Source organism: Artibeus jamaicensis, unplaced genomic scaffold (assembly GCF_021234435.1).
Source record: "Artibeus jamaicensis isolate MK-2021 breed Jamaican fruit bat unplaced genomic scaffold, CSHL_Jam_final contig_61, whole genome shotgun sequence".
Taxonomy (NCBI): domain Eukaryota; kingdom Metazoa; phylum Chordata; class Mammalia; order Chiroptera; family Phyllostomidae; genus Artibeus; species Artibeus jamaicensis.
This window is the reverse complement of record NW_026521906.1, coordinates 2,366,686-2,392,616: the sequence shown is the minus strand read 5'-3', so window position 1 is coordinate 2,392,616 and position 25,931 is coordinate 2,366,686. Positions and strand designations below refer to the sequence as shown.

The following is a 25,931-nucleotide window of genomic DNA, read 5'->3' as shown; positions in this document are numbered from 1 at the left end:
TATAAACAAATTTTTTGTAAACAAAATGTAAAGTATAGGGTAAACTTATGTCCTAAACAAAATAAAGTATATAAATAATGATTATATAGTTGATGCAGAAAAAAAATCTGACAATATCCAGTACCCATTTAGTATAAAAAAACTCTCAATAATGTGGGGATAGAAGAAACATACTTCAAAATAATGTAGGCCATATATGACAAGCCTACAGCTATCATTATATTCAACAGGGAAAACCTACAAGCACTTCCCTTAAGATAAAGAACAAGGAAAGAATGTACAGTTTCACACTAATTTTCAACACAGTACTGCAAATGCTAGCCACAGCAATCAGACAAGAAGAATAAAATTCATATACATGAGATAAAAAAGTCAACTGTCATTATTTGCAGATATCATGATACTATATGGAGAGAGGATGCTAAACACTTCCACCTCCCCCCAAAATCTTATCAGAACTGATAAATTAATGTCATAATGTAGCACTCAGTAATTGGTTGCATTTCTGTATACCAATAATGAATTGTCAGAGAAATTTTTTAAAAACCCAATCTACAATTACATCCTAAAATAATATGCCTAGAGATAAATTTAACCAAGTTACTGAAGGAACTATATTCAGAAAATTATAAGACACTAAAGAAAAATAGCCACTAAATGAAGAAGAGAGGAAAGAATGGAAGCACATATTGTACTCATAGATAGAATGAATGAACATCATTAAAATGTCCAAATTAACTGAAGTAATCTATAGATTCAGTGCAACCCCTACCAAAAACCTAATGGCTTTTTTTTTTTAAAGAACTAGAACAAAGAATACTAAAATTTATATGGCCACAAAAGACTGCAAACAGCCAGAGCAATCTTGAGGAAGAACAAAGTTGAAGTATCACACCAGCTGATATTTAATTATACTACAAGGCTATAGTAATCAAAAAATCATGGTACTGAATTAAAAAAAAATAAATTAATAGAACCAAATAAAAACCCCAATAATAAATTCATGCCCATAAGATTAATTCATATATGGCAAAGAAATCAAGAATATACAATAAATTAAAGACAGTCCCTTTGATAAATGATGTTGGAAAAACTGGACAGATACATAAGAAATTAAAACTGGGTCAATTCTTTACACCATGTACATAAGTAAACTCAAAATAGATTAAAGAAAAATATGATTCAAAATCATAAAATTCTTAGAAGAAAATATAGGCTGCAGCAAACACTTATACATTACTCTTAGTAATATTTTTTTCTGATATATCTTCTGGGTCATAGAAACAAAAGAAAAAATAAGCTAACGGGACTAAATCAAACTAGAAAGTTTTTGCACAGCAAGGAAAATAAAACTGACAAGTACAAAATACAACCTACTGAACGGGTAAAGACATTCACCAATAATACAACCAATAAGGGATTAATATACAAAAGTTATAAATGACTCGCACAACTTAACACCAAAAGAAACAAGCAATAAACAATCCACCTGAAAAATGGGCAGAGGACCTAAATAGGCATTTCTCTAAAGAGGATTTACAGACGACCAATAGACATATGAAAAGATGCTCAACATCACTAATTGTAAGAAACATGCAAATTAAAACAAAAATGAGGTTTCATTTCATAATTGTCAGAATGGCAATTACTGTTAAATCAACAAAGAAACAAATGTTGGCAAGCATATGATAAAAGAGAACCTTAGGGTGCTGTTGGAGGGAATGCAAATTCATGCAATCACTGTAAAAAACAGTATGGAGATTCCTCAAAAAAAAAAAAAGTATTTTATGGCTCAGCAATTTTACTTCTAGTTATTTATCTAAAGAAATCCCAAACACTAATTCAAAAAGATATATGCATCCCTATGTTCATTGCAATGTTATTTACAGAAGAAAGTAGCCAAGAAAATAGCCAAGATATGAATGTAAACTGATTGGCCATCAAAAGATGAGTGGATAAAGAGGATTTGCAACATACAGGGTAAAGCACAAATAGCACCCCTTTTTATTACAAAATATTTTATTACAAAATCATCAACGTATAGTTCTGTAACATAATAATATTATACTCAAGCACACCATATGCTATTTTAGGTGAAATGTCAAATTTAAAAGTATGAACTATTACATCCATATTATTACCCTGCCAACCACACTCACACAGGTGTGACTTCTGCTGGACCTTATGGGGGTGACTTTGCCCACAAGTCCCCCCATCCGCTATGGATGAAAGTAACACTACCAAGACATGATCTGCTTGGGGAGGAGAGGTGTCCAATTTCTCAGAAGAAAAAGGCCAAGAACACCTTCCTCAATGGCTTGTATAGGGTTGTAATATACAGAAATACAGGCGATAAGGATCAAAAAGTAGATTATATTTCAAATAAATCTGAGGGCTTAGTCTGAGTCAGTGTCTGTCAGGAATAGGGGTTGCAGAAACTTTGGGAGACATACTCATTTCTTGCTCAGACCCTTAACATGTCATTGAAAACACTCTTAGCAAAGCAGCCTTCACTGGATTTTTAGAAATTCTTTCTTATGCCCGATCACCCCAGATCCCTCTCTAGCCAGGCAAGGGGCTGCACCGCCTTTCCCATCACAGGTTTTCAGACTTAAGTACATTAGAGCCAGGAAGTGCTTCTCCCAGAGAACCTGGGGACTGGGCTATGTCAGAATAGCCAAGGGGTGAGGGTCCATTGCTCCCTCTTTATTGCAGTGCCCCGAGTACTTCCATGATGGCTTTATTAGGCATTGTGTCTGGCTTAGGTTGCCTTTTTTTTAAGGGTTCTTACCCATCATTGACTATGCCACCATGCATTGGGGGCAGGCAAGTAAGCAGAGGCAGTATTTGCTACCAGAGATGAGCTTTGTCTCCTTGTGGCTTGCATTCGGAAGGTTGCTCACTCATCCTTAGATGGGAAGCAGTTACAATTCCTGAAACCAGGCAGACTGGTTCCCAACAGCACCCTGTATATAAAGTAGAACATTACTGGTTCCAATTTAAAAGAGAACAAAATATAGCTACTGACGTCTCAATGGAAACACTCCAAACAAGAAAAGAATGGAAAGAAATATTCCAAGTAATGAGAACCAGAAGCCTACATCCAAGGCTACTTTACCCAGCAAGGCTCTCAATTTAAAATAGAAGGCCAAATAAAGAGCTTCCAAGAGGAAAGAAATTTAAAATAATATGACTCCACCAAACCAGCTCTACAAGAAATATTAAAAGGACTGCTTTAAGGAAAGAAAGGAAAAGAGAGAGACAGAGAGTAACATAGGTACAAAAATGGCAATGAATAAGTATCTACCAATAATAACCTTAAATGTAAATGAATTAAATGCTCCAGTCAAAAGACACAGAATAGCTCAATGGATAAGAAAGCATGACTCACACATATGCTGCCAATGAGAGACCTACTTCAAAACCAAAAGACATACAAAGACTGAGAGTGAAGGGCTGGGAACAAATTTTCCAAGCAAACAAAAAAGAAAAAAAAAGCTAGGGTAGCAATTCTTATATCAGACAAAATAGATTAAAAAAAAAGAGCCATACAGAGAGATCCAGAAGGTCACTTCATAATACTCAAGGGAAGAATCCACCAAGACATTAACATCATAAATATATATGCACCCAACATAGAAGCACCCAAGTGCATAAAGAAAATCTAAGAGGACTTCAAGAAAGATATTGATAGCAACACAATTATAGTAGGGTATTTTAACACCTCACTGTCAAAAATGGACAGATCTTCCAAACCAAATATCAACAATGATATTGTGGCATTAAACAACACCCTAGATGAAATGGACTTAACTGACATATATACAGCTCACCATCCCAAAGAAGCTAAATACACATTCTTTTCAAATGCACATGGAACATTTTCAAAGATAGACCACATGATAGGACACAAAATGAGCCTCAAAAAATTCAAGAAAATTGAAATCATACCAAGCATTTTCTCTGACCACAAGGGACTGATATTGGAAACCAACCCCAAAGGAAAACACCCAAAACACCCAAAATCATGAAGACTGAATGTATGCTATTAAACAATGAATGAGTCAAGAATGAAATTAGGGAAAAAATCAAAAAGTTTCTGGAACCAAAGAAAATGAACTCACAATAACCCAAAACATTTGGGACACAGAGAAGGCAGTCCTGACAGAAAAGTTCATAGCAATACAGGCTTACCTAAAGAATATAGAAACATTTCAAACAAACGAACTAACCCTACACCTGCAAGAACTCAAGGAACAGCAACAAAGACAGCCCAGAGCAAGTAGAAGGAAGAAAATAACCAAGATCAGAGCAGAACTAAATGACATAGAGATTAAAAGTGCAATTCTAAGGATCAATGAATCCAGGAGTTAGTTATTTGAAAAGATAAACAAAATAGACAAGATTTTAACTAAGCTCATGAAGAAAAGAAGAGAGAGGACACAAATAAAAACAATCAGAAATGAAAGAGGAGAGATTACAACTGATACCACAGATCAAATTTCTTACAAAACATTGTAAGAAATTACTATGTAGAACTATATGCCAAGAAATTTGAAAACCTAGGTGAAATGGATAAATTTATAGAAAAATACAATCTTCCAAAACTCAATGAAAAAGAAGCAGAAAATGTCAATAGACCAATAACAGCAAAAGAAATTGAAGCCGTAATCAAAAATCTTATCATACAAAAGCCCTGGACCAGATAGATTCACAGGAGAATTCTACAAAGCATTTAAGGAATAGCTAACTGCTGTTCTTCACAGACTATTCCAAAAAATCCAGAAGGATGGAAAACTCCCAAACTCTTTTTATGAAGCCAGCATCATCCTAATTCCAAAACCAGATAGAGACACAACAAAGAAAGAAAACTTCAGACCAATATCGCTGATGAACATAGACGCTAAAATCCTCAACAAAATATTGGCAAATCGCATCCAACAATATATCAGAAAGATCATACACCAAGACCAAGTGGGATTCATCCCAGGGATGCAGGGATGGTTCAATATTCACAAATCAGTAAATGTAATTCATCACATAAACAAAAGCAAGACAAAAACCACATGATCATATCAATAGACATGGAAAAAGCTTTTGATAAGGAACAACACCCATTTATGATAAAAACACTCAGCAAAGTGGGAATACAGGGAGCATTCCTCAATATAATAAAGGCCATATATGAGAGACCTACAGCCAAAATCATACTCAATGGGCAAAAACTAAAAGCTTTTCCACTAAGACCAGGAAAAAGACAAGAACTTCCACTCTCACCACTTCTATTCAATATAGTATTGGAAGTTTTAGCCACAGTGATCAGGCAAGAAAAGAAAATAAAAGGCATCCAAATTGGAAAGGAGGAAACAAAATTGTCACTGCAGATGACATGATAGTGTACATGGAAAACCCTATAGACTCTACCCAAAAACTGCTCGAACTAATTAATGAATTTTGCAAAACAGCAGTTTATAAAGTCAATATGCAGAAATCAAAGGCATTTTCGTATACCAACAATGAAACAGCAGAAGCAGAAATCAAGGAAAATATCCCATTCACTATAGCAAAAAGAAAAATAAAATATCTGGTAATAAACCTAACTAAAGAGGTAAAAGACCTGTATGCAGAAAATTACACAACATTGAAGAAAGAAATCAAGGAAGACACAAACAAATGGAAACATATACCTTGTTCATGGGTTGGAAGAATTAACATCATCAAAATGTCCATACCACCCAAAGCAATTTACAGATTCAATGCAATACCTATTAAAGTACCAATGGCATATTTCACAGACATAGAACAAACACTTCAAAAATTTATATGGAACCATAAACAACCCCGAATAGCAGCTGCACTTTTGAGAAAAAAGAACAAAGTAGGAGGGATCACAATACCTGATATCAAACTGTATTACAAGGCCACTGTAATCAAAACAGCCTGGTACTGGCATAAAAAAAGGCACATAGACCAATGGAACAGAACAGAGAGCCCAGGAATAAACTCAACTCTCTATAGTCAATTAATATTCAACAAAGGGGACAGTAACGTAAAATGGAGTAAAGATAGCCTCTTCAACAAATGGTGTTGGGAGAACTGGACAGCTACGTGCAAAAAAATAAAACTTGAGCGCTGACTTACACCACACACTAAGATGAATCCAAGGTGGATTTAAGCTGTGACACCATTAAAGTCCTAGAGGAGAACATTGGCAAGAATGTTTCAGATATTTCATGCAACAACATTTTCACTGATATGTCCCCTAGAGCAAGGAATATAAAGGAAAGAATAAACAAATGGGATCTCATCAAAATAAAAAGCTTCTGCATGGCTAAAGAAAACAGTATTAAAATAAAAACACAACCAACTGTATGGGAAAACATATTTGCCAATGATACCTCAGACAAAGGTTTAATCTCCAAAATATACAAAGAACTCACACAACTGCATTCTAAGAAGACAACTAACCCAATTTAAAAGTGGGAAAAGGACTTGAACAGACACTTCTCCAAGGAAGACATACAGAATATCCAGAGACACATGAAAAGATGTTCAATAACACTAGCTATCTGAGAGATGCAAATTAAAACCACAATGAGATACCACTTTACACCAGTCAGAATGTCTATTATAAACAAAGCAACAAACAACAAGTGTTGAAGACGTTGTGGGGAAAAGGGGACCCTAGTTCACCATTGGTAGGACTGCAGACTGGTACAAGCATTATGGAAAACAGTATGGAATTTTCTCAGAGAACTAAAAATGGACCTGCCTGTTGACCCAGCAATTCCATTGCTAGGATTATATTCTAAGAACCCTAAAACACCAATCCCAAAGAACCTATGCACCCCAATGTTCATAGCAGCACAATTTACAATAGCCAAGAGTTGGAAGCAACTTAGGTGCCCGTCAGTAAATGAATGGGTCAAAAAATTATGGTACACATACACAGTGAAATTCCATGCAGCAGAAAGAAAGAAAGAGCTCCTTCCTACCCTTTGCAACAGCATGGATGGAACTGGAAAGCATTATGCTGAGTGAAATAAGCCAGGTGTTGAAAGACAAATACCATATGATCTTACCTTTAACAGGATGCTAAACAACAAAACAAACAAGCAAGGAAAATAAAAACAAAAACACTGAAATAGAGAACAAGGGGACAAGGACCAGAAAGGAGAGGGGAGGGAATTTCAGGGGAAATTGGAGAGGGATTTAGAGGAACAAGCATAAAGGACACATGGAAAACAACTAAGGGGGGTTGAAATGGGAGGGAGGTGTGTTGCATGGGGTGGGTTGGGCTGGGATGGGAGTAATAGAAAACAGTATTTGAAAAATAATTAAATAAAAATGAAAAAAGAATGGAATGGAAAAATTAAAAATTAAAAGAGGAGGGGGGAAGCAAGGGAGGGAGGTACATATGGATGGGGTGAGGGAAGGGTGAGGAGAAAATGCAGACAACTTTAATTGAACAACAATAAAGTAATTTAAAAAAGAAAGAAAGAACAAAATAAAAAAGAACAAAATCTTACCATTTGTTACATGGATGGACCTATAAGGACATTATACTAAATGAAATAAATCAGAGAAATACAAATACCATCTGATTTTACTTATATTTACCTATATTTTGTTTATAAAAACACAATGAACAGACAAATCAGAAACAGAGTCATAAATACAGAGACCAAACTGAGAGTTGCCAGACTGGAGGAGAGTTGAGGAGCTGGGTAAAGAAGATAAAGGGACTAAGAATTACAAATCGGTAGTTATAAAATAGTTTCAGGGATGGACAGTACAGCCTAGGAAATATAGTCAATAATATTGTAACAACTATGTATTGTGTCAGGTGGGTATTCAGCTTTTTGGGAGGACTACTTCGTAAGTTATATAAATGTTTAACTACTATGGTATACGCCAGAAACTAATATAATATTAAATTCCATCTGTAATTGAAAAAAAAATTTAAAGTTAAGAAAAGTAATAAATAGAAAGTTCTGAAATATATGAAGGAATGAAAAAGAAGTAAATTAGTGACTACATTGGCAAGTCAAAAATAGCAGTAGGTACATTAAGCAATTGCTATTAATAGAAAGAGGTAATGGAATAAAAATAAACATAAAATTTAACCTTGAAGTTGGTTACTTCATTGTCTCATTCAACTGCCATTTTATAAACTAAAATGAACACTTTTTAGACCTGACAGCAGCTAGTTTTCTGGATACACATTATATTCTAAAAATCAGAGTATCTAACTTATGAAACTGGAAGGTTGTGGCAAGACCAATATCATTGTCCTGTTTTTTGGCTATTTGTACTGGCCAACAAAGTCATGGTACAATAAGATGAAGTGTCCTCTGCCACCAACTTTCAGACTGCTGCTTTTTTTTTTGGAAATTGACGTGCAGCCCTTGTATCACAGTGTCCTCTGTACTGCAGATTAGCATGAGTGATATCCTGATAGGTGACAGATCCCCATTAACTGGCTCAAAACTCCTTGGGGAGTCATTTAGAGAAAATAATGAGAATCCACACTGTAAGAGCTGCCACAATTTTGTAAGCAACTAATTTTCTGTGTTAAATTGATCCCTACTTAAAATGGCCCCAGTTATTGTTTTCTGCAATGTACTGTGATAGAGTAAGAAACAAAGTCGAATCATAGGAAAAGTTGGACTAATAGAAGACAGAAACAAATTCAACCTTAATAAGTAACCCAAAGTGTAAATGCATTTATTTTACCAATTTATAAAACATATGGTTAGATTGTATAAATTACAAAATACATCTCTATGCATTACTAAGATCATATATGAGATTTAGAAAAATAAATATTGAAAGAAAATATATGGCAAAAAATAGGCCAGGTAAATACTAACTAAAGTGAAACTGAATTGCTCTATTAATAACAAACAAAGCAGATTCACCACAAAGAGAAATTAAATTAAGAAAATAATAACACCAGGAATAAAAAATCATTAACTTAATCAAGAAAGTTTCAAATTCCCTGCACCCAATAGATACTTTCATCAAATATAAAATGAAAATTTATAAAACTGCCAGTAGGGAAAAAAGGAAAAGAAAATTTGCTATTATACTAGGAAATTCCAATTCTCTTTCAATTGTTAATGAATTAGTAAAGTGATAAAGGATTTGAGCAATCCAATAATTGAGGTTTTGAAATTCTTAGTTTCTTTGGGTAAACATTAAGTAAATATAAGTAAAAAGTTATGTAAGCCTTTAAAATTAACTTATTAATTCAAAAATGAGTCAATTTACCTTATTCAAACTTCTATAATGTAAATGCCAGTTCCCAAACTCACCACACATATCTTAGCATCTCCCAAATCACATATCTTAAAATCTTGATTCTAGATATTGGATGTTATGGGAGTAAGATGCTCCAGATTTGAAATACTTAATACCCGGGTGAAAACTATTTATTTACACATTTATTTTATCACAGCCCACCAGAAAGGTGTGGACTGAAGTACAAACCTGTGACTTTGCCCAAGGTGAGTGACCTTACAGCCTTGAACTCCACTTCTGGGGAGAAGTTATAACTTAGCCGGAGCTGCTCATCCATCTGCAGGGACACATAAACAGGTGCATGAGCAAAATCTGCACAGAAAGCACTTAACACACTGCCTCTGGGGAAAAAGTACAAAAAACACAGGGCAGACCTTCTCTGTGACTTTCCCCCTGGAGAGATGAGAAATGACTCACAGATTCTCCCATAATGCACATAAAATATTCCTTTATTTCCTCTGGCTTTCATACAGGTTTTCTCCATGAGAAATTCTGTACAGTTTTTACAAGTATTTATCTCCCCTCTGAGATTTATTTGCTCACTAAATTCTTCACTGTAAACACTTAAACAAATAAAGCCTTATAAACTAGGAACACACTTGTTAGGATTAACATTAAATGGAAAACAGTACCCATTCCCCAATTTCTTCCCTCTTCTCATTTTGTGCTTAGAGAGTCATCACTGTTCCCATTGTTCCATTACTTCTGACCCTGTTTCATTCATGTATGGACACTGTGGAATTTCTTGAGCATGTATCTCAGTTTGACAAAAGTTTGACCCTGGGTAGGAGAGGCTGGATAGTTAGCAGCAACATGAACCCCATCTAGCAGGGTTAAGCAAAAGCCACTATTAGGATTCTCTAGGACTCGATTGGAGGCATCATTTTTAGAGAACACTCTTTGGCTCACCAACTGCTAATTTCAGTTTTGTCTCTTTTTTATCCTTTTCTTTCCAAGGCAGTACCCTGCCCCCATCCATTTCACTTTTTTTCAGGCTAGTCAAATCCTACCAGTTTCTTTCAGACTCTACTCTGAATATTTATATATTATTCCTGGAAATGATACTCATTATCTTAACTTTCACCTGTAAGAAGAGGAGCCTAAGATACCTTTAGCTGAGTGCCTGACCCTGGTTCCTCTTGGGGAGTGGCTGTTAGGGCTAACAATTATTTCTTTCAGCTTCCACTACCATAACTTTCCTTCTGCAGCAGTTTGTCATGCAGCAGTTTGTGCTGTGAGAGGAGTCACTAGCTGTGACTTGTGGTATGTGATTACATGCTTTATTTCCCTTCAATTTATGAAAATTGACTGTAGTAATATTTGTAATTTATTGAACACTTGTTATATGAGGCAGTGCACTAAAGTATCTTTAAAATTTTATTTTTCTCTAGAACATTGAGAAATAAAAAGTATTATCTTCATATCATAGACAGGGGAATTGATATCACCCAGAAATAAACATCTTTGTCAAGGCCATGCACTGTCACAAAGCAGTGTGCCATTGTCATGTGGGCTACCCACAGGCACTATGCTTCTTGCTTTATTATCCATACTTCTACAGACATTTGAGCAACTTTAGACAATCACAATTTTTATTTCAGAATTTTTACAAGATTAATTTAACAAATGTTTGGGTACCTCCTGTGTGCCAGACAATATTCTAAGTGCCCCTAGAGTCAACCCCCTTCAAGAAGATTTTCTTGATACCTTGTTTAAGTTAACTGATCCTCCTCTCTTGTTTCATGGTACCTTTTTCTACTCTAACCTTGTATTATGCTGCATCATAATGATCCACTCCTCTCTCTCTGTCTCTCTCCCTCCACTAAACTATTTGCACCTTGAGAATATAAATATCCTATCAATGAATAATATGTTTCTAAAAAGCCTACTACAAAAACTGGAAAAATGACTTCTAACACAGGCTTGCTGAGTGATTAAATAAACATCTTGTGTTAATTCCCTTTCTATCTTGCCGGTTATAAAGTCAGAGTCTGTCACATCACCAGGATGCCTCTGGCTGTACTGGAGTTCCCAGTTCCCAGTCTGTTTAATACTCACAGATTCAGGTTGCCCTGAAGGAGTTTTCTTTCCATGCTACCTCAGAGTTCTCCCCATCTCAACTATTTTATGTAACCCTCCCACTTTGAGTAAGGGGCAGGGGTCCTCCCCAGTACTTTGTTGTATAGGCTGGTAAAGCACATTGTCCTTTGGCTGTTTGGATCTCTAAAGTCTATAATCTCTTCCAGAAGCTTGACTGATCTCAGAATTTGGGATCAAGTCATTAACTGAGATGAGAAAGGGAGGGAAGTGAAATAGTAAACTCCAGATGCCAGGCCCATACTTGGTTCCTTAGCTATTACATGTTTGTTTGTTTTTTCATATACTATTTATGAGAACTGACTGTGGTCAGTTCCATTTGCATTCTTCCACTTTTTTTTTGTTTATATAAGTTTACCGAATCTCAGAAAGGTAGCTGGTAAAAGATCATGTAGTGTAAGTGATGGAGCATGGATTTATACCCAGGTCTCTCTCACTCTGGGGATGCCTCTGTTGACCTCAAGATCTTCATCTTTCAAAGAAAGAAAATAACTACTTGGCTTCAACAGTGCCTGATACCTTCTTCTATCATACCTTATTGCGCTGGCATTTTAAAAACTTACAATCTGTTTAATGTCATAAATCTATTTTAAACAGGGGCTTTGAAGTTCATGTTCACTACTAAGGCATTTTCGTAGGCACCTGTGTCTTAAAAAAACACTAAACCCATTACAACTCTCAAATCATGACCAGGAGTTCTTGTTTTTTGGTTGAAACCCCAGCCCTCAACTTCCCCTTCTTATTATCAGAAATAGAAGAGATGATGAGGAAAAGCATGCCTTGGGGGCATGGAGAATCTGTTATTGGGTGTCAGAGGCCTTTGGTTGGCTAAGGCAATGGTTGCCTGCTCTCTTTCTCTAAAGGTTCTGAGTACTATCTGAGATCCTGTTCCATAGGCCTGGGGATATAGGAGTATAGTAGCCTTCCCTTTTCTATTTTTCCTGAACAGCCTTTTCTAAGTGGAAAAGAAGGAGAAGAGATTGAAAGGGGGAGGGAGGGAGTGTAAAGAAAGAAAGTGTGTTAATAAAATGATTTAAAGTTAATCAAGAAAAACTTCTATACCTTCGGTTCTTTCTGGTCCCTTCAGGGTTTTGGAAATAGTATGTCCTCAAACATGATGTGTTTATTATTTTCTATTAATTGATTTGTGGAAATTCTTTAGAGGGAGAAGGAAAGGAAATAAATTTTTATCATTCTTTTCCTGCCCTGTTTATGTATTTCACTTGTGGGAAAGAAGATAGAAAATGTAAAGAGGAAGAAATAAGAATCATATATACAAATGTGCACTGAAATGTATCCCAGATGTCTCCTCAGGATCTCAGTCAAAACATATTGAAACAAAAACTCATCATTCCCACCACTTTTCTCCTTTAATCTGGCCTCAATCCCAATTTTCTCTTAAGATTTTTTTTCTTATTTCAAGAGTAAATGCTAGAGGTAAGCACATTAATTTATAATCATACAGGTATGTTATTTGTATTTATAATTGACAATTAATCTGGAGATTCCACTTAATTAGGAAAATCAATAGTCAGTCTGGACTTCTATCATAGCCCATATCCAGATACCTGTGACCTTAAAAGCGCAAAGACTTTTGATGGACTCTGGAAATTTGAAAAAAAGTCAGAGTTGAAAGCATTGAGTTACAGAGGGAATAGTAATGGATGAGATTAGAGAAAGATCAGTGAGAAGGTAGCGAGGGTGCTGGGTCATGGACATCCTCTCAGGACACTGCAAGGTCTTGGGCTTTGGACAGAAGAGTACCACAATTTCACCAATATTTTATCAGAATCACTTTGGCTGCTGTGTTGAGAACAGTCTTCAGAGAAGTGAAAAGAGAAGTAGGGATCATTTAAATAAAAGGAAACTGTAACCTGTAGTAACCCAGGAAAGGATGAAGGTGTCTTATAGCAAGGTAGAAGCTACTTATCAACAGAATGTTTCACGTGAGAAAATGAGAAGTATGAGATGAAACCACAATTTTAAAACTGAGCAACTGAAAGAGTGAATTTGTGTTTCTCTGATTAGCTTATTTACTTAACATAATAATCTCCGGGTACATCCATACTTTTGCCATGAACTGAGATATAGGAGGTTGTAGAGGGTAGGGGGTATTTGGAGGGAGTTTCTCAGCAACTTAGTTTTTCTTTTAAGATTTTATCAGTTATATTTTAGAGAGAAGAGATGGGAGGGATAAAGAGAGGGATAGAAACGTTGATTTGCTGCCTCTCACACTCCCCCAATCAGGGACCTGGCTGGCAACCTGGGCATATAGCCTGACCTGGAATCAAACTGGCAACCTTTTGGTTTACAAAACAATACTCAACCCATTGAGCCACTCCAGTTATGGCTTAGCAACTTAGTTTTTTAAAAGGTTACATTAAAGATGTCTAATAGTCTAATAGATATTCATAAAAATACATCAAGTAGGCAATTGGATATATAGGTTTGGTATTCAAGGAAAGCAACGGTGTTAGAGATGCATTTGGGATGAATTAATCAGCATGTATATAACATTTAGAGATGTGAGAATGAATGAGTGAAATTAGCCACAGAATGAGTGCAGATGGACAAAGCCAAAGAGATGTAGGATTGAGGTTGGGAGGTGGTGATGGTTGGGGTGGGGAGAGTGGTAGGAGGAAAATGGAGAAAACTTTACTTGAACAACGATTTAAAAAGTAACACCAAAAACCTCAAAAAAAGGAAAATAGAACCCTTCAAAGATGGAGTCCTGGGAGATTCCAATGGTTAGAGTTTGGAAGTTAAAGGGGGACCAAAAAAGCAATTAGAGGCATAGAAGAAGCAACACATGAAGGCTGTGTCTGGCAAGCCTGATGAAATGTGTCCCAAGAGCAGATAGCGATTGCTGTGTTTGATCCCATTAGAAAGCAAGTAAGAAAAAAACATCAGAATTTGTGAGATAAGGCCATTTGTGTCATGAGAAATACTGTTTTGCTGTAGCACAGGGAGAAAAATCAGAGGTGTGGGTTAAAGAAAAAGGAAGGGAAAATTCAAGGGCCAAGTATATAAACATCTCTACAGATTTGAGTAATAAGCTAACAGAGAAATGGGCAGTATATGAAGTCAGATAAGAGGACAAAAGTTTTCCTTCTTTGCTCCAGAGAAAGTTTTTTTTAAGTTATTTTGTTGTTGTTTATTTTTCATGTAATATTTTCATGTTTTATATTTTGGGAAGCCACTGACTAGAGCTAGAAATTGTTGAAATGAGAGGAAAATATAATGCTGAAATAATGTTTTTTGAATAAGGTATGAGGTCTGGCCTGCAAGTTGTGGGTCAGGCCTTATCTAGGACCTTTAAGTCTTCATACCCAACAAGAGGACAGTAAAAGAGAGTATAAAGACACAGATGCAGATAGTTGAATAAATGTGGTAGTGAGGTGCGTGAATATTCTCATCTGAATGCAATTTTTTTCACAAGAAAAAAGTCATCTGCTAAAAGTAAATATGTAGCTGAGATTATTTGGGGTATAAGGAGAAATGAGAAGGCTTAAAACTATCACCTAGGAGATCAAGGAAGTGAATGTATTGAAAAATAAAGGATGACAGCTGGGCAAATTTAAGGACTAACTTCAGGTTGTAATTTTTTAAAAGGTGATATGGACTCTGCCAATTCTCTATTGTAATCTGCCATCATCTGATGCCTATACAGAAAAATTTCACACTAGAATTTTATGGCATGCCCACCACATATTATACTCTTCTAGGCAGCTTTGCAAATGCTTACATAGACCCTCTGCCTGAGCACTTAGGTCTCCTTCCTCCACCTAACCAATTTTGAATCAACTTCAAGACTAAGTTTGGTCCCAACTTTGCCCAGAAAGTGCCCTTCTCCTTGCTCCCTTTTCACCTGTGCACACTTCAGTCCTAGCCCTTGAGAGTCCCTTGTGATCTCCTTTTCACTCACATGTCTTCCTATCATACTACAGTTCAGGAGTTATAAGCTTAAATAAGCATCAGAATCACCTGCATACCACCTTGCAAAGAAGTTTCTTACTAAATAGATCTGTTGTCAGGCCCAAGAATTTGCATTTCTAACAAGGTCTCAGTTGTTGCTGATGTGGGTAGGAAGGAGTTAGCACACTTTGAGAACCACTATTTAATCTTCTCAAAGACTGGGACCAACTGTGGTTTGTATACATTCCCAGAACTTTGCTGCAAACTTGGCTTGGGGTAGAAGCTCAGAAAAGTGTTGCTGAGCATCCAGGACAGATTTGGCTGAATGAACAAAAGAAAATAATGTACCTGAATGGTAAGCTCTCTTCCCTCTCGGTTAATCTTCAAATGGTGCATCCTTCTGTCGGCAAAGTTTTCTACGTCAATAGTGAACACATGGATTTCTTTCTTGCTCAGCTGATAGTGAACTTGTAAGCTTCCTTGAAAAATAAATGTTAGAAGTTAGAATTAAAAACACAGCCTATAAAATGTAAAAGTATCATCAGATTATATTTCAATTTATTATTAACATTCAATTATATTGAAAGTTTAAGTTAAATCAAAGGGTCTCATGTTTTATTACTTTCATCATTTAAATTTTTAGAAGATATGCTATTTTTGTTTATGTCTGTGGGGTATGTATATATGTTGTCTGGCTAGAGCCTTCACCTTCTTTCATCTAGCCCCTTCTACCCCCTCTCCTCTGAGAGCTGTCGGTCTCTTCCATATATTCAAGCCTCTGTCTCTATTTTGTCAGTTTATTTTCTTCATTAGATTTCACATGCAAGTGAGATCACATGTAATTTGTGTTTCTCTGATTAGCTCATTTACGTAACATAATAATCTCCAGGTCCATCTATACTTTTGCAAAAGGTAAGAATTCCTTCATTTTTATGGCCACATAGTATTCCTTTGTGTAAATGCATTATAGATTTTTTAATTAATTTTATTCAGTTATTTTTCAAGTACAGTTTTTTGTCTATTTCTCCCATCCCAGCCTCCCCAGCCCCTTGCTGCCCACCTCCCTCTCATTTCCACCCCCCTTAGTTCTCGCCCCTGCATCCTTCCTATTTGTTCCTCCAAATTCCTCCCCCTTTTTCCCCTTAACTTCCCTACCCTCTTGCCTCTGGTCACTGTCCCCTTGTTCTCTATTTCAGTGTCTTTTTTTTTTCTGCTTGCTTGTTTGTTTTCTTGTTTAGCTTCCTGTTAAAGGTGAGATCATATGGTATTTGTCTTTCAGCACCTGGCCTATTTCACTCAGCATAATGCTTTCCAGTTCCATCCATGTTGTTGGAAAAGGTAGTAGCTCCTTCTTTCTCTCTGCAGCATAGAATTCCATTGTGTATATGTACCACCATTTTTTGATCCATTCATTTACTGATGGGCACCTAGGTTGCTTCCAACTCTTGGCTATAGTAAATTGTGCTGCTGTGAACATTGTGGTGCATAGGTTCTTTGATATTGATGTTTTAGGATTCTTAGGATATAATCCCAGCAGTGGAATTGCTGGGTCAAAAGGCAGGTCAATTTTTATTTTTCTGAGAAAATTCCATACTGTTTTCCATAATGGTTGTACCAGTCTGCAATCCCACCAACAGTGGACTAAGGACCCCTTTTCCCCACAACCTCTCCAGCATTTGTTGATTGTTGCTTTGCTTATGATAGCCATCCTAACTAGTGTAAAGTGGTATCTCATTGTGGTTTTAATTTGCATCTCTCTGATAGCTAACGATATTGATCATCTCTTCATGTGTCTCTGGATATTCTGTATGTCCTCCTTGGAGAAGTGTCTGTTCAAGTCCTTTTCCCATTTATTAATTGGGTTGGGTGTCTTCTTAGAGTGGAGTCGTGTAAGTTCTTTGTATATTTTGGAGATTAAACCTTTGTCTGAGGTATCATTAGCAAATATGTTTTCTCATACAGTTGGTTGTCTTGCTAATTTAATACTGTTTTTTTTTAGCCACGCAGAAGATTTTAATTTTGATGAGATCCCATTTGTTTATTCTTTCCTTTATATTCCTTGCTCTAGGGGACATATCAGTAAAAAAGTTGCTGCGTGAAATATCTGAGATTTTCTTTCCAATGTTCTCCTCTAGGACTTTAATGGTGTCAAAGCTTATATTTAAGTCTTTTCTCCATCTTGAATTTATTTTGGTATATGGTGTAAGTTGGTGCTCAAGTTTCATTTTTTTTGCACATAGCTGTCCAGTTCTCCCAGCACCATTTGTTTAAGAGGCTATCTTTACTCCATTTTATGTTACTGCCCCCTTTGTCAAATATTAACTGACTGTAGAGAGTTGGGTTGATTTCTGGGCTCTCTGTTCTGTTCCATTGGTCTATGTGCCTGTTTTTATGCCAGTACCAGGCTGTTTTGATTACAGTGGCCTTGTAATACAGTTTGATATCAGGTATTGTGATCCCTCCTACTTTGTTCTTCTTTCTCAAAAGTGTAGCTGCTATTCTGGGTCGTTTATGGTTCCATATAAATTTTTGAAGTGTTTGTTCTATGTCTGTGAAATATGCCATTGGTACTTTAATAGGTATTATTTGAATGTGTATATTGCTTTGGGTAGTATGGACATTTTGATGATGTTAATTCTTCCAATCCATGAACAAGGTATATGTTTCCATTTGTTTGTGTCTTCCTTGATTTCTTCCTTCAGGGCTGTGTAGTTTTCTGCATACAGGTCTTTTACCTCCTTAGTTGGGTTTATTCCCAAATATTGTATTTTGCTTTTTGTTATATCAAATGGGATTTTTTTCCTTGATTTCTGCTTCTGCTGATTCATTGTTGGTATACAAAAATGCCTTTGATTTCTGGATATTGACTTTGTATCCTGCTATTTTACCAAATTTATTAATTAGTTCGAGCAGTTTTTGGGTAGAGTCTATAGGATTTTCCATGTACACTCTCATGTCATCTGCAAACAGTGACAGTTTTGTTTCCTTCTTTCCTATTTGGATGCCTTTTATTCCCTTTTCTTGCCTGATCGCTGGGGCTAAAACTTCCAATACTATATTGAATAGAAGTGGTGAAAGTGGACATCCTTGTCTTGTTCCTGTTCTTAGTGAAAAAGATTTTAGTTTTTTCCCATTGAGTATGATTTCGGCTGTAGGTCTCTCATATATGGCCTTTATTATTTTGAGAAATGCTTCCTGTATTCCCACTTTGCTGAGTTTTTTTTATCATAAATGGGTATTGTACCTTATCAAAAGCTATTTCCCCATTTATTGATATGATCATGTGATTTTTGTCTTTGCTTTTGTTTATGTGATGTATTACATTTACTGATTTGCGAATACTGAACCATCCTTGCATCCCTGGGATGAATCCCACTTGGTCTTGGTGTATGATCTTTTTGATATATTGTTGGATGCGATTTGCCAATATTTTGTTGAGGATTTTAGCATCTATGTTCATCAGCAATATTGGCCTGAAGTTTTCTTTCTTTGTTGTGTCTCTGTCTGGTTTTGGAATTAGGATGATGCTGGCTTCATAAGAAGAATTTGGGAGTTTTCCAACCTTCTGAATTTTTTTGAATAGTTTGTGGAGAAGAGGGGTTGGCTCTTCCTTAAATGCTTTGTAGAATTCTCCTGTGAAACCATCTCGTCCAGGGCTTTTGTATGATGAGAGTTTTTTGATTACTGCTTCAATTTCTTTTGCTGTTATTGGTGTATTTAGATTTTCTGCTTCCTTTTCACTGAGCTTTGGAAGATTGTATTTTTCTAGAAATGTGTCCATTTCCCCCAGGTTTTCAAATTTCTTGGCATACAGTTCTTCATATTAATTTCTTACAATCCCTTCTATTTCTGTGGTATCAGTTGTAATCTCTCCTCTTTCATTTCTGATTGTGTTTATTTGTGTCCTCTCTCTTTTTTTCTTGATGAGCCTACTTAAAGGCTTGTCTACTTTGTTTATCTTCTCAAAGAACCACCTCCTGGATTCATTGATTCTTAAATAGTGCTTTTAGTTTCTATGTCATTTAATTCTGCTCTAATCTTGGTTATTTCCTTCCTTCTGCTTGCTCTGGGCTCTCTTTGTTGTTGTTCCTCGAGTTCCTGCAGGCATATGGTTAGGTTGTTTCTTTGAAATGTTTCTATCTTCTTTAGGTAGGCCTGTATTGCTATAAACTTCCCTCTCAGGACTGCCTTCTCTGTGTCCCATAAGTTTTGGGTTGTTTTGAGATCATTTTAATTTGTTTCCAGAAACGTTTTGATTTCTTCCCTAATTTCATTCTTGACCCATTCATTGTTTAATAGCATACCATTCAGTCTCCATGATTTGGGTTGTTTTGGGTTTTTTTCTTTTAGGTTGGTTTCCAATTTTAGACCCTTGTGGTCAGAGAAGATGCTTGGTATGATTTCAATTTTCTTGAATTTTTTGAGGCTTGTTTTGTGTCCTATCATGTGGTCTATCTTTGAAAATGTTCCATGTGCATTTGAAAAGAATGTGTATTTAGCTTCTTTTGGATGAAGGGCTATCTCTCTATATATATATATATCAGTTAAGTCCATTTCATCTAGGGTGTTGTTTAATGCTGCAATATCTTTGTTGATATTTGGTTTGGAAGATCTGTCCATTTTTGATAGTGGGGTGTTAAAATCCCCTACTATAATTGTGTTGCTGTCAATATCTTTTTTGAAGTCCTCTAAGATTTTCTTGATATATTTGGGTGCCCCTATGTTTGGTAAATATATGTTTATGATGTTAATGTCTTCTTGGTGGATTCTTCCCTTGAGTATAATGAAGTGACCTTCTGGGTCTCTCTTTATGGCTCTTTTTTTGAAGTCTATTTTGTCTGATATGATAATTGCTACCCCAGCTTTTGTTTCTTGTTCGTTTGCTTGGAAAACTTGTTTCCAGCCTTTCACTTTTAGTCTATGATGGTCTTTTGTCCTGAGGTGGGTCTCTTGTAGGCAGCATATGTGTGGGTCATGCTTTCTTATCCATTGAGCTATTCTGTGTCTTTTGATTGGAGAATTTAATCCATTTACGTTTAAGGTTATTATTGGTAGATACTTATTCATTGCCATTTTTGTACCTGTGTTCCTCTCTCTCTCCCTCTTATCCTTCCTTCCCTTAAAGCAGTCCTTTTAGTATTTCTTGTAGAGCTGGTTTGGTGGAGGCATATTCTTTTAGATTTCTTTTATCTTGGAAGCTCTTTATTTGGCCATCTATCTTGATTGAGAACCTTGCTGGGTAAAATAGCCTTGGTTGTAGGCCTCTGATTCTCATTACTTGGAATATTTCTTACCATTCTCTTCTTGCTTGGAGTGTTTCCATTGAGAAGTCAGTAGCTAACCTTATTGGGGCTCCCTTGTATGTTATTTCTTTTTTCTCCCTTGCTGTCTTTAAGATTCTCTCTTTGTCTTGGAATTTTGCCATTTTGATGAAGATGTGTCTTGAAGTGGGCCTCCTTGGGTTCCTCTTGATTGGGACTCTCTGTGATTCCTGGATTTGTGTGACTTTTTCTCTCATCAAATTAGGGAAATTTTCTCTCATTACTCTTTCAAATACGTTTTCTATCCCTTGTTCTTCTTCTTCTCCTTCTGGTATTCCTATTATTCGGATATTATTACGTTTCATATTGTCTTGCATTTCTTTTAATCCCTCTTCATTCTTTCTGAGCCTTTTTTTTGTTTTCTTGCTCTTTTTGTGAGATGCTTTCTACCTTGTCCTCCAACTCACTCATCCGATCCCCTGACTCATCTGTCCTACTTTTGAAACTTTCTACTGTGTTCTTCAATTCAGAAATTGTATTCTTCATTTCCTCTTGTCTCTTGCTGATGGTTTCCATTTCCTTTTTCATGTTCATGTAGTTTGCAGAGAGATCATTGTAGTTCCCCTGTAGTTTCTGGTAGTCTACTGTGAGCTCTTTGAAATTCGTAATAACCAGTGCTTTGAATTCACTATCTGATAGTTGATTAGTCTCTATTTCATCTAACATTCTTTCTGAAGTTTCTGCTTTTTCTTTCAATTGGGGATTGTTTCTTTGTCTTCCCATTGTTTGAGACTCTTCTTGTTAGTCTCTGCTTCTAAAATTAATCTGTTCTGAAACACTGGTTTTATGGTGTGATCTTCTGTGGTATGATCCTTGTGAAGTTCAGTGGTGCAGACTCCTTGAAGTTTCTTGATGTTCTCCATCTCCACCTACTCTCACGGTGGTCCTTGCACTGGTCCCTGCGTTGGTTGCCTACCACTGCTGATTGTCCTGGCTCTAGTAGCCACCTCCTCAAGCCCCAGGCCCTTTACTACTGCAGCAGCACAGGGGCTGGGAATATCCCGGCTCCCATACCTGACTCCCCAGGGTCCAGTCCCATCCCTATGGCAGCAGCACAGGGGCTAAGAATGTCCCAGCTCCTATAGCTGGCTGCCAGGTCCCCAGGCCCATCTCTATGGTGTCACAGGGGCCTCCGGTTTCCCAGCTCCTGCAACTGACTCTTCTGTTGCCCACGCCAATAGCTATGGCATTGGCACAGGGGCCGAGAATGTCCCAGCTCTGGTTCCTGACTCCTCTGTCGCCCAGGACCGTCACAGAGGCTTAGACTGTCCATCTCCTGTACCTGACTCCCCGGCTCCCAGGCCTGTTGTTCTGGCAGCAGCACAGGGGCCACGTGTGTCCCAGCTCCAATAGCTACTCTGCAGCTGTCTGGTGTTTCAGCTTCGGTCACAATCTCTGGTCTTTTAATTTCATAAATGCTGGGTAACCGATGGTTTATTGTGCTGTTTCTCTATAGATCTGCCAGGATTTTCACCCATGAGTACAGGAGCTAGCATCAGCTCCATCCTACTCCGTCACCATCTTCCCAGCTTCCTCTCCATTATAGCTTTTTTATCCACTCATCTATAGATAGAAACTTGGGCTATTTCCAGATATTTGCTATTGTAAATAAGGCTGCAGTGAACACAGTATATGTTCATTATTTTGAATTGTGCATATGTTTTGAATTGGTATTTGGGGATCCCTAGGATATATTCCCGGAAGTGGGATCATTGGGCCAACTGTTTAGGTCCATAAAGAAATTCCTACGAACGGATGCAAAATTAAAGTGCACATGAATGTATGGAGAAAGTATAATCATAAAACAAAATACCAATTTGTAAAATAAAACAATAAGTCTTTTGTAATTGAATTGTGAACATTTTTGTAAGATTAAATTTTTTTCCGTTCTTTCTTTAATTGCTACCATATACTTTAACTCTTTTTCTTCATAATGTCTTCATGGAATTTCAGACCATATCATGTAAAATTACCTAAGGCAAAATAAAAAATAATTTAGGGTTATATGGCCATTACCTAACAGTTAGCCAAGGGGAGAAACCTCCCTATAGTCAATCCTGGGTTTTTCTGTTTTGTTCTTTCTTTATGGTTCTTACTATCAGAAATGTCTAAATATTAATATTTTGGTTATTTTTTCACTTAATTAATAATAGCTCTCTATCAGCATCACACTTGGAATTGGGTAGAGGTAGGGGTAGCTGTGCAGATAAGCATACATTAGGCAAAGGGATCTTGGCTGCCTTTGCTAAAAAAGCTTAAAGATGTATCTTGGGCATGGTTGCTGTTGGGTGGCATCCCTCTTCAGGCTTCTTTTAATTTGCAGAATCTGGGTGTTTTAATATTTAATTCAATGAAATAAACTAAATCAGCATGTGATAATTATGTATTAGTCATGGTGATAAGAAACACATTTTTTAAGGGAATATAGACTGTTTTACCATTCCACACTTGGCTAATTGATATGCATATTTATATTCTGTATGTATTTGTCCATTTTAGAAATCATTTTTATTTTATGCATCTTTTCTAACACCTGCCTCACAACTATTCATTTAGATGTCAACAATCTTAACAAGAACCCTGTTAAAAAATGTTGAATCATACTTAACATCACAATTTATGCCTAAAACACCTCAACCAAGAGAATAAGTACATTAATCAAATATTAACAGGCATAATGGGAGAGCCTAACAGTAACACAATAATAGTAGGGTATTTTAAAACCCCACTCACATCAATGAATAGATCATCCAGACAGAATATCAAAAAGAAAACAGTGGCCTTGGCAACACATTAGAGCAGGTTGACTTCATACATATCTAAAGAATATTATACTGCAAATCAGCAGAACACACATTCTTTTCAAGTGTATCTGAAATATTTTCTAAAATAGAACACATATTAGGCCAGAAAACAAGTCTCAGTAATTTGAAGAATATCAAATTCATATTGAACATCTCCTTCATTAGTGACAGTAAAAAACTAAAAATTAATTACCAGAAGAAAACTTAAAGAAAAAAAGAATCACCAACACATGGGGGCCAAATGACATTTTACTAAACAATTAATGGGTCAATAAAGTGTCTTGTGACCATTCAAGGCTGGACAGGTTCACTCACAATTCAGGCAATTCTGGAAGAAAATTTGCAGAGCCCTGGGAATGCCTGATATGCCTTTATTCTAGGGCAGGGTGATCCACACAGGCTGCAAGCCATATGTTTCACTGCATGTTGCTCTGGCAGGGAGTCAAGACACACTTAAATACTAACTGCATACAAACCTGGCAGGGTGCCAAAACATTGTAAAACAAAGTGTGATTCTGCACATTTGGGCCCACTCAAGGTTATGGGAATACTGCTTATCGGGCCCATTCTCAAGGTTATAAGAAACTGCTTCTCGTAGTTGCCCAGACAGCTGGGGGAGAGAGCCTGACTCACTCTATTTACCCTACATAAACTAATAAAGAAAAAAAATTAAAAGATATCTTAAGACAAGTAAAAGTGAAAACACAATGATCCAGAAATCTGTGGGACACAGAAAAAGTAGTTATAAAAGGGAAATTCATAGTGTTACAGGCCTACATCATAACAAGAAAATTATCAAATAAACCTAAAGGAACTAGAAAATGAAGAAAAAGCAAAGTCTAAAGTGAGTAGAAGGAAGGAAATAAAGATCAGAGCACAAATAGATAAAATAAAGGCAAAGAAATAGAAAAGATTAACAAAACTAAGAGCTATTTTTTGAAAAAAGTAAACAAATAGTTAAACATTTATCAGCGTTATTGAGGAAAAAAGAGAAAGACTCAAAATCCAAAAGTAAAAGTAATAACAGACAATACAGAAATATAAAGTATTGTAAGAGAGTATACATCAACAAATGGGAGAAGAAAAAATGGGTAATATCCTAAAAATATGTAATCCAATATGACTGAATCAGGAAGAAACAGACCAATTACTAGAAAAAATGAATCAGTAATAAAAACAAAAGTAAAAACAGCAACAAAAACACAACAAACTAAAGTCCAGGACCAGTTGAGTTCATAGGTAAATTCAACCAGCCATTCAAAAAAGAATAAATTGCTAGTCTCCTGAAATTATTTTTAAAAAATGAAGACAAAAAGCTTCTAAGTTCATTCTGTGAGGCCAATGTTATTCTGCTACCAAATCAGACAAAGAAACTACTAAAAGGGAAAATTACAGGCCAATATCCCTGATAAAGATAGAAACAAAAATTCTCAAGAAAACATTAGCAACCCAAATACAGAAATGCATTAAAGAGATCATTTACTATAGATAAGTGAGATTAATTTCAGAAATTACAGATGATTCAATATCTTTAAATTAATATAATATACCATATAAACAAAATAAAGGGGGAAATCATATGATTAAATAAATTCTGAAAAAGCATACACCAAAATTCAGCATCCTTTTTATGATAAAAACACTCAACAAAGTAGTATAGAAGACACGTACCTCAACATACAAAAAGCCACATATAACAAACACACAGCTTACTCAATGCTGAAAAGCTGAAAGCTTTTTCTCTAAGATCAGAAATAAGTATGCACACTCTCTGAAAGTCATAACAAAGATAATCAGACAGGAAAAAGAAATAAAAATATCCAAATAAGAAATAAAGGAGTAAATTTTTTGTTATATTCTGATTATGTGAAACTATATGTAGAAAATCCTAATATCCTAATAAAATTATTAGACCTAATAACCGAATAAAGTAAAGTTGCAGGTTGAAAATTAATATTCAGAATTCTGTTGTTTTCTATAAAAATAATGAGTTAACAATAAGAGAAATTAAGTAAATGATCCCACTTACAATTGAATCAAAAACAATACAATAGCTAGGAATAAATTTAATCAAAGACCTAAAATACTTATACTCTGGAAATTGTAAGGCATTGACAAATGCAAGTGAACAAGACACAAATAAATGAAAACCTATACCGTGCTAATGTACTAAAAAAGTCAACATTGTTAAGATGTCCATACTACTCAAAGCATTTGCCAATTCAATACAATACCAATAGCATTTTTTGCAGAATTAGAACAAGCAATCCTAAAATTTATATAAAAGCACAAAAGACTCAGGATAGTAGAAGAAATCTTGGGAAAAAAATAGCAGTGTTAGAGTTACACACATCCTGATTTCAAACTACTTTACAAATCTCTAGTAATCAAATTACTGTTACACTGGCACAAAAACAGACCCATAGATCAATGGAGAGAGTAAACATCTCAGAAATAAGTCTAAGATTATATACTTAAATAGTCTATGACA

General features: G+C 35.9%; 1 protein-coding gene across 2 annotated transcripts in view; it reads right to left on the bottom strand.

The window, feature by feature from the left end:
• CNTNAP5 (contactin associated protein family member 5) overlaps positions 1-25,931 on the bottom strand; it is a 1,122,001-nt gene that overhangs the window by 55,118 nt on the left and 1,040,952 nt on the right. For both annotated transcript variants that reach the window (XM_053670714.1, XM_053670716.1), the window contains exons 20-21: positions 15,664-15,794; positions 9,493-9,580 (exon numbers count right to left, since the gene is read on the bottom strand). In XM_053670714.1, the coding sequence (XP_053526689.1) occupies positions 9,493-9,580; positions 15,664-15,794 (219 nt within the window). The remainder of the gene's footprint in view (positions 1-9,492; positions 9,581-15,663; positions 15,795-25,931) is intronic.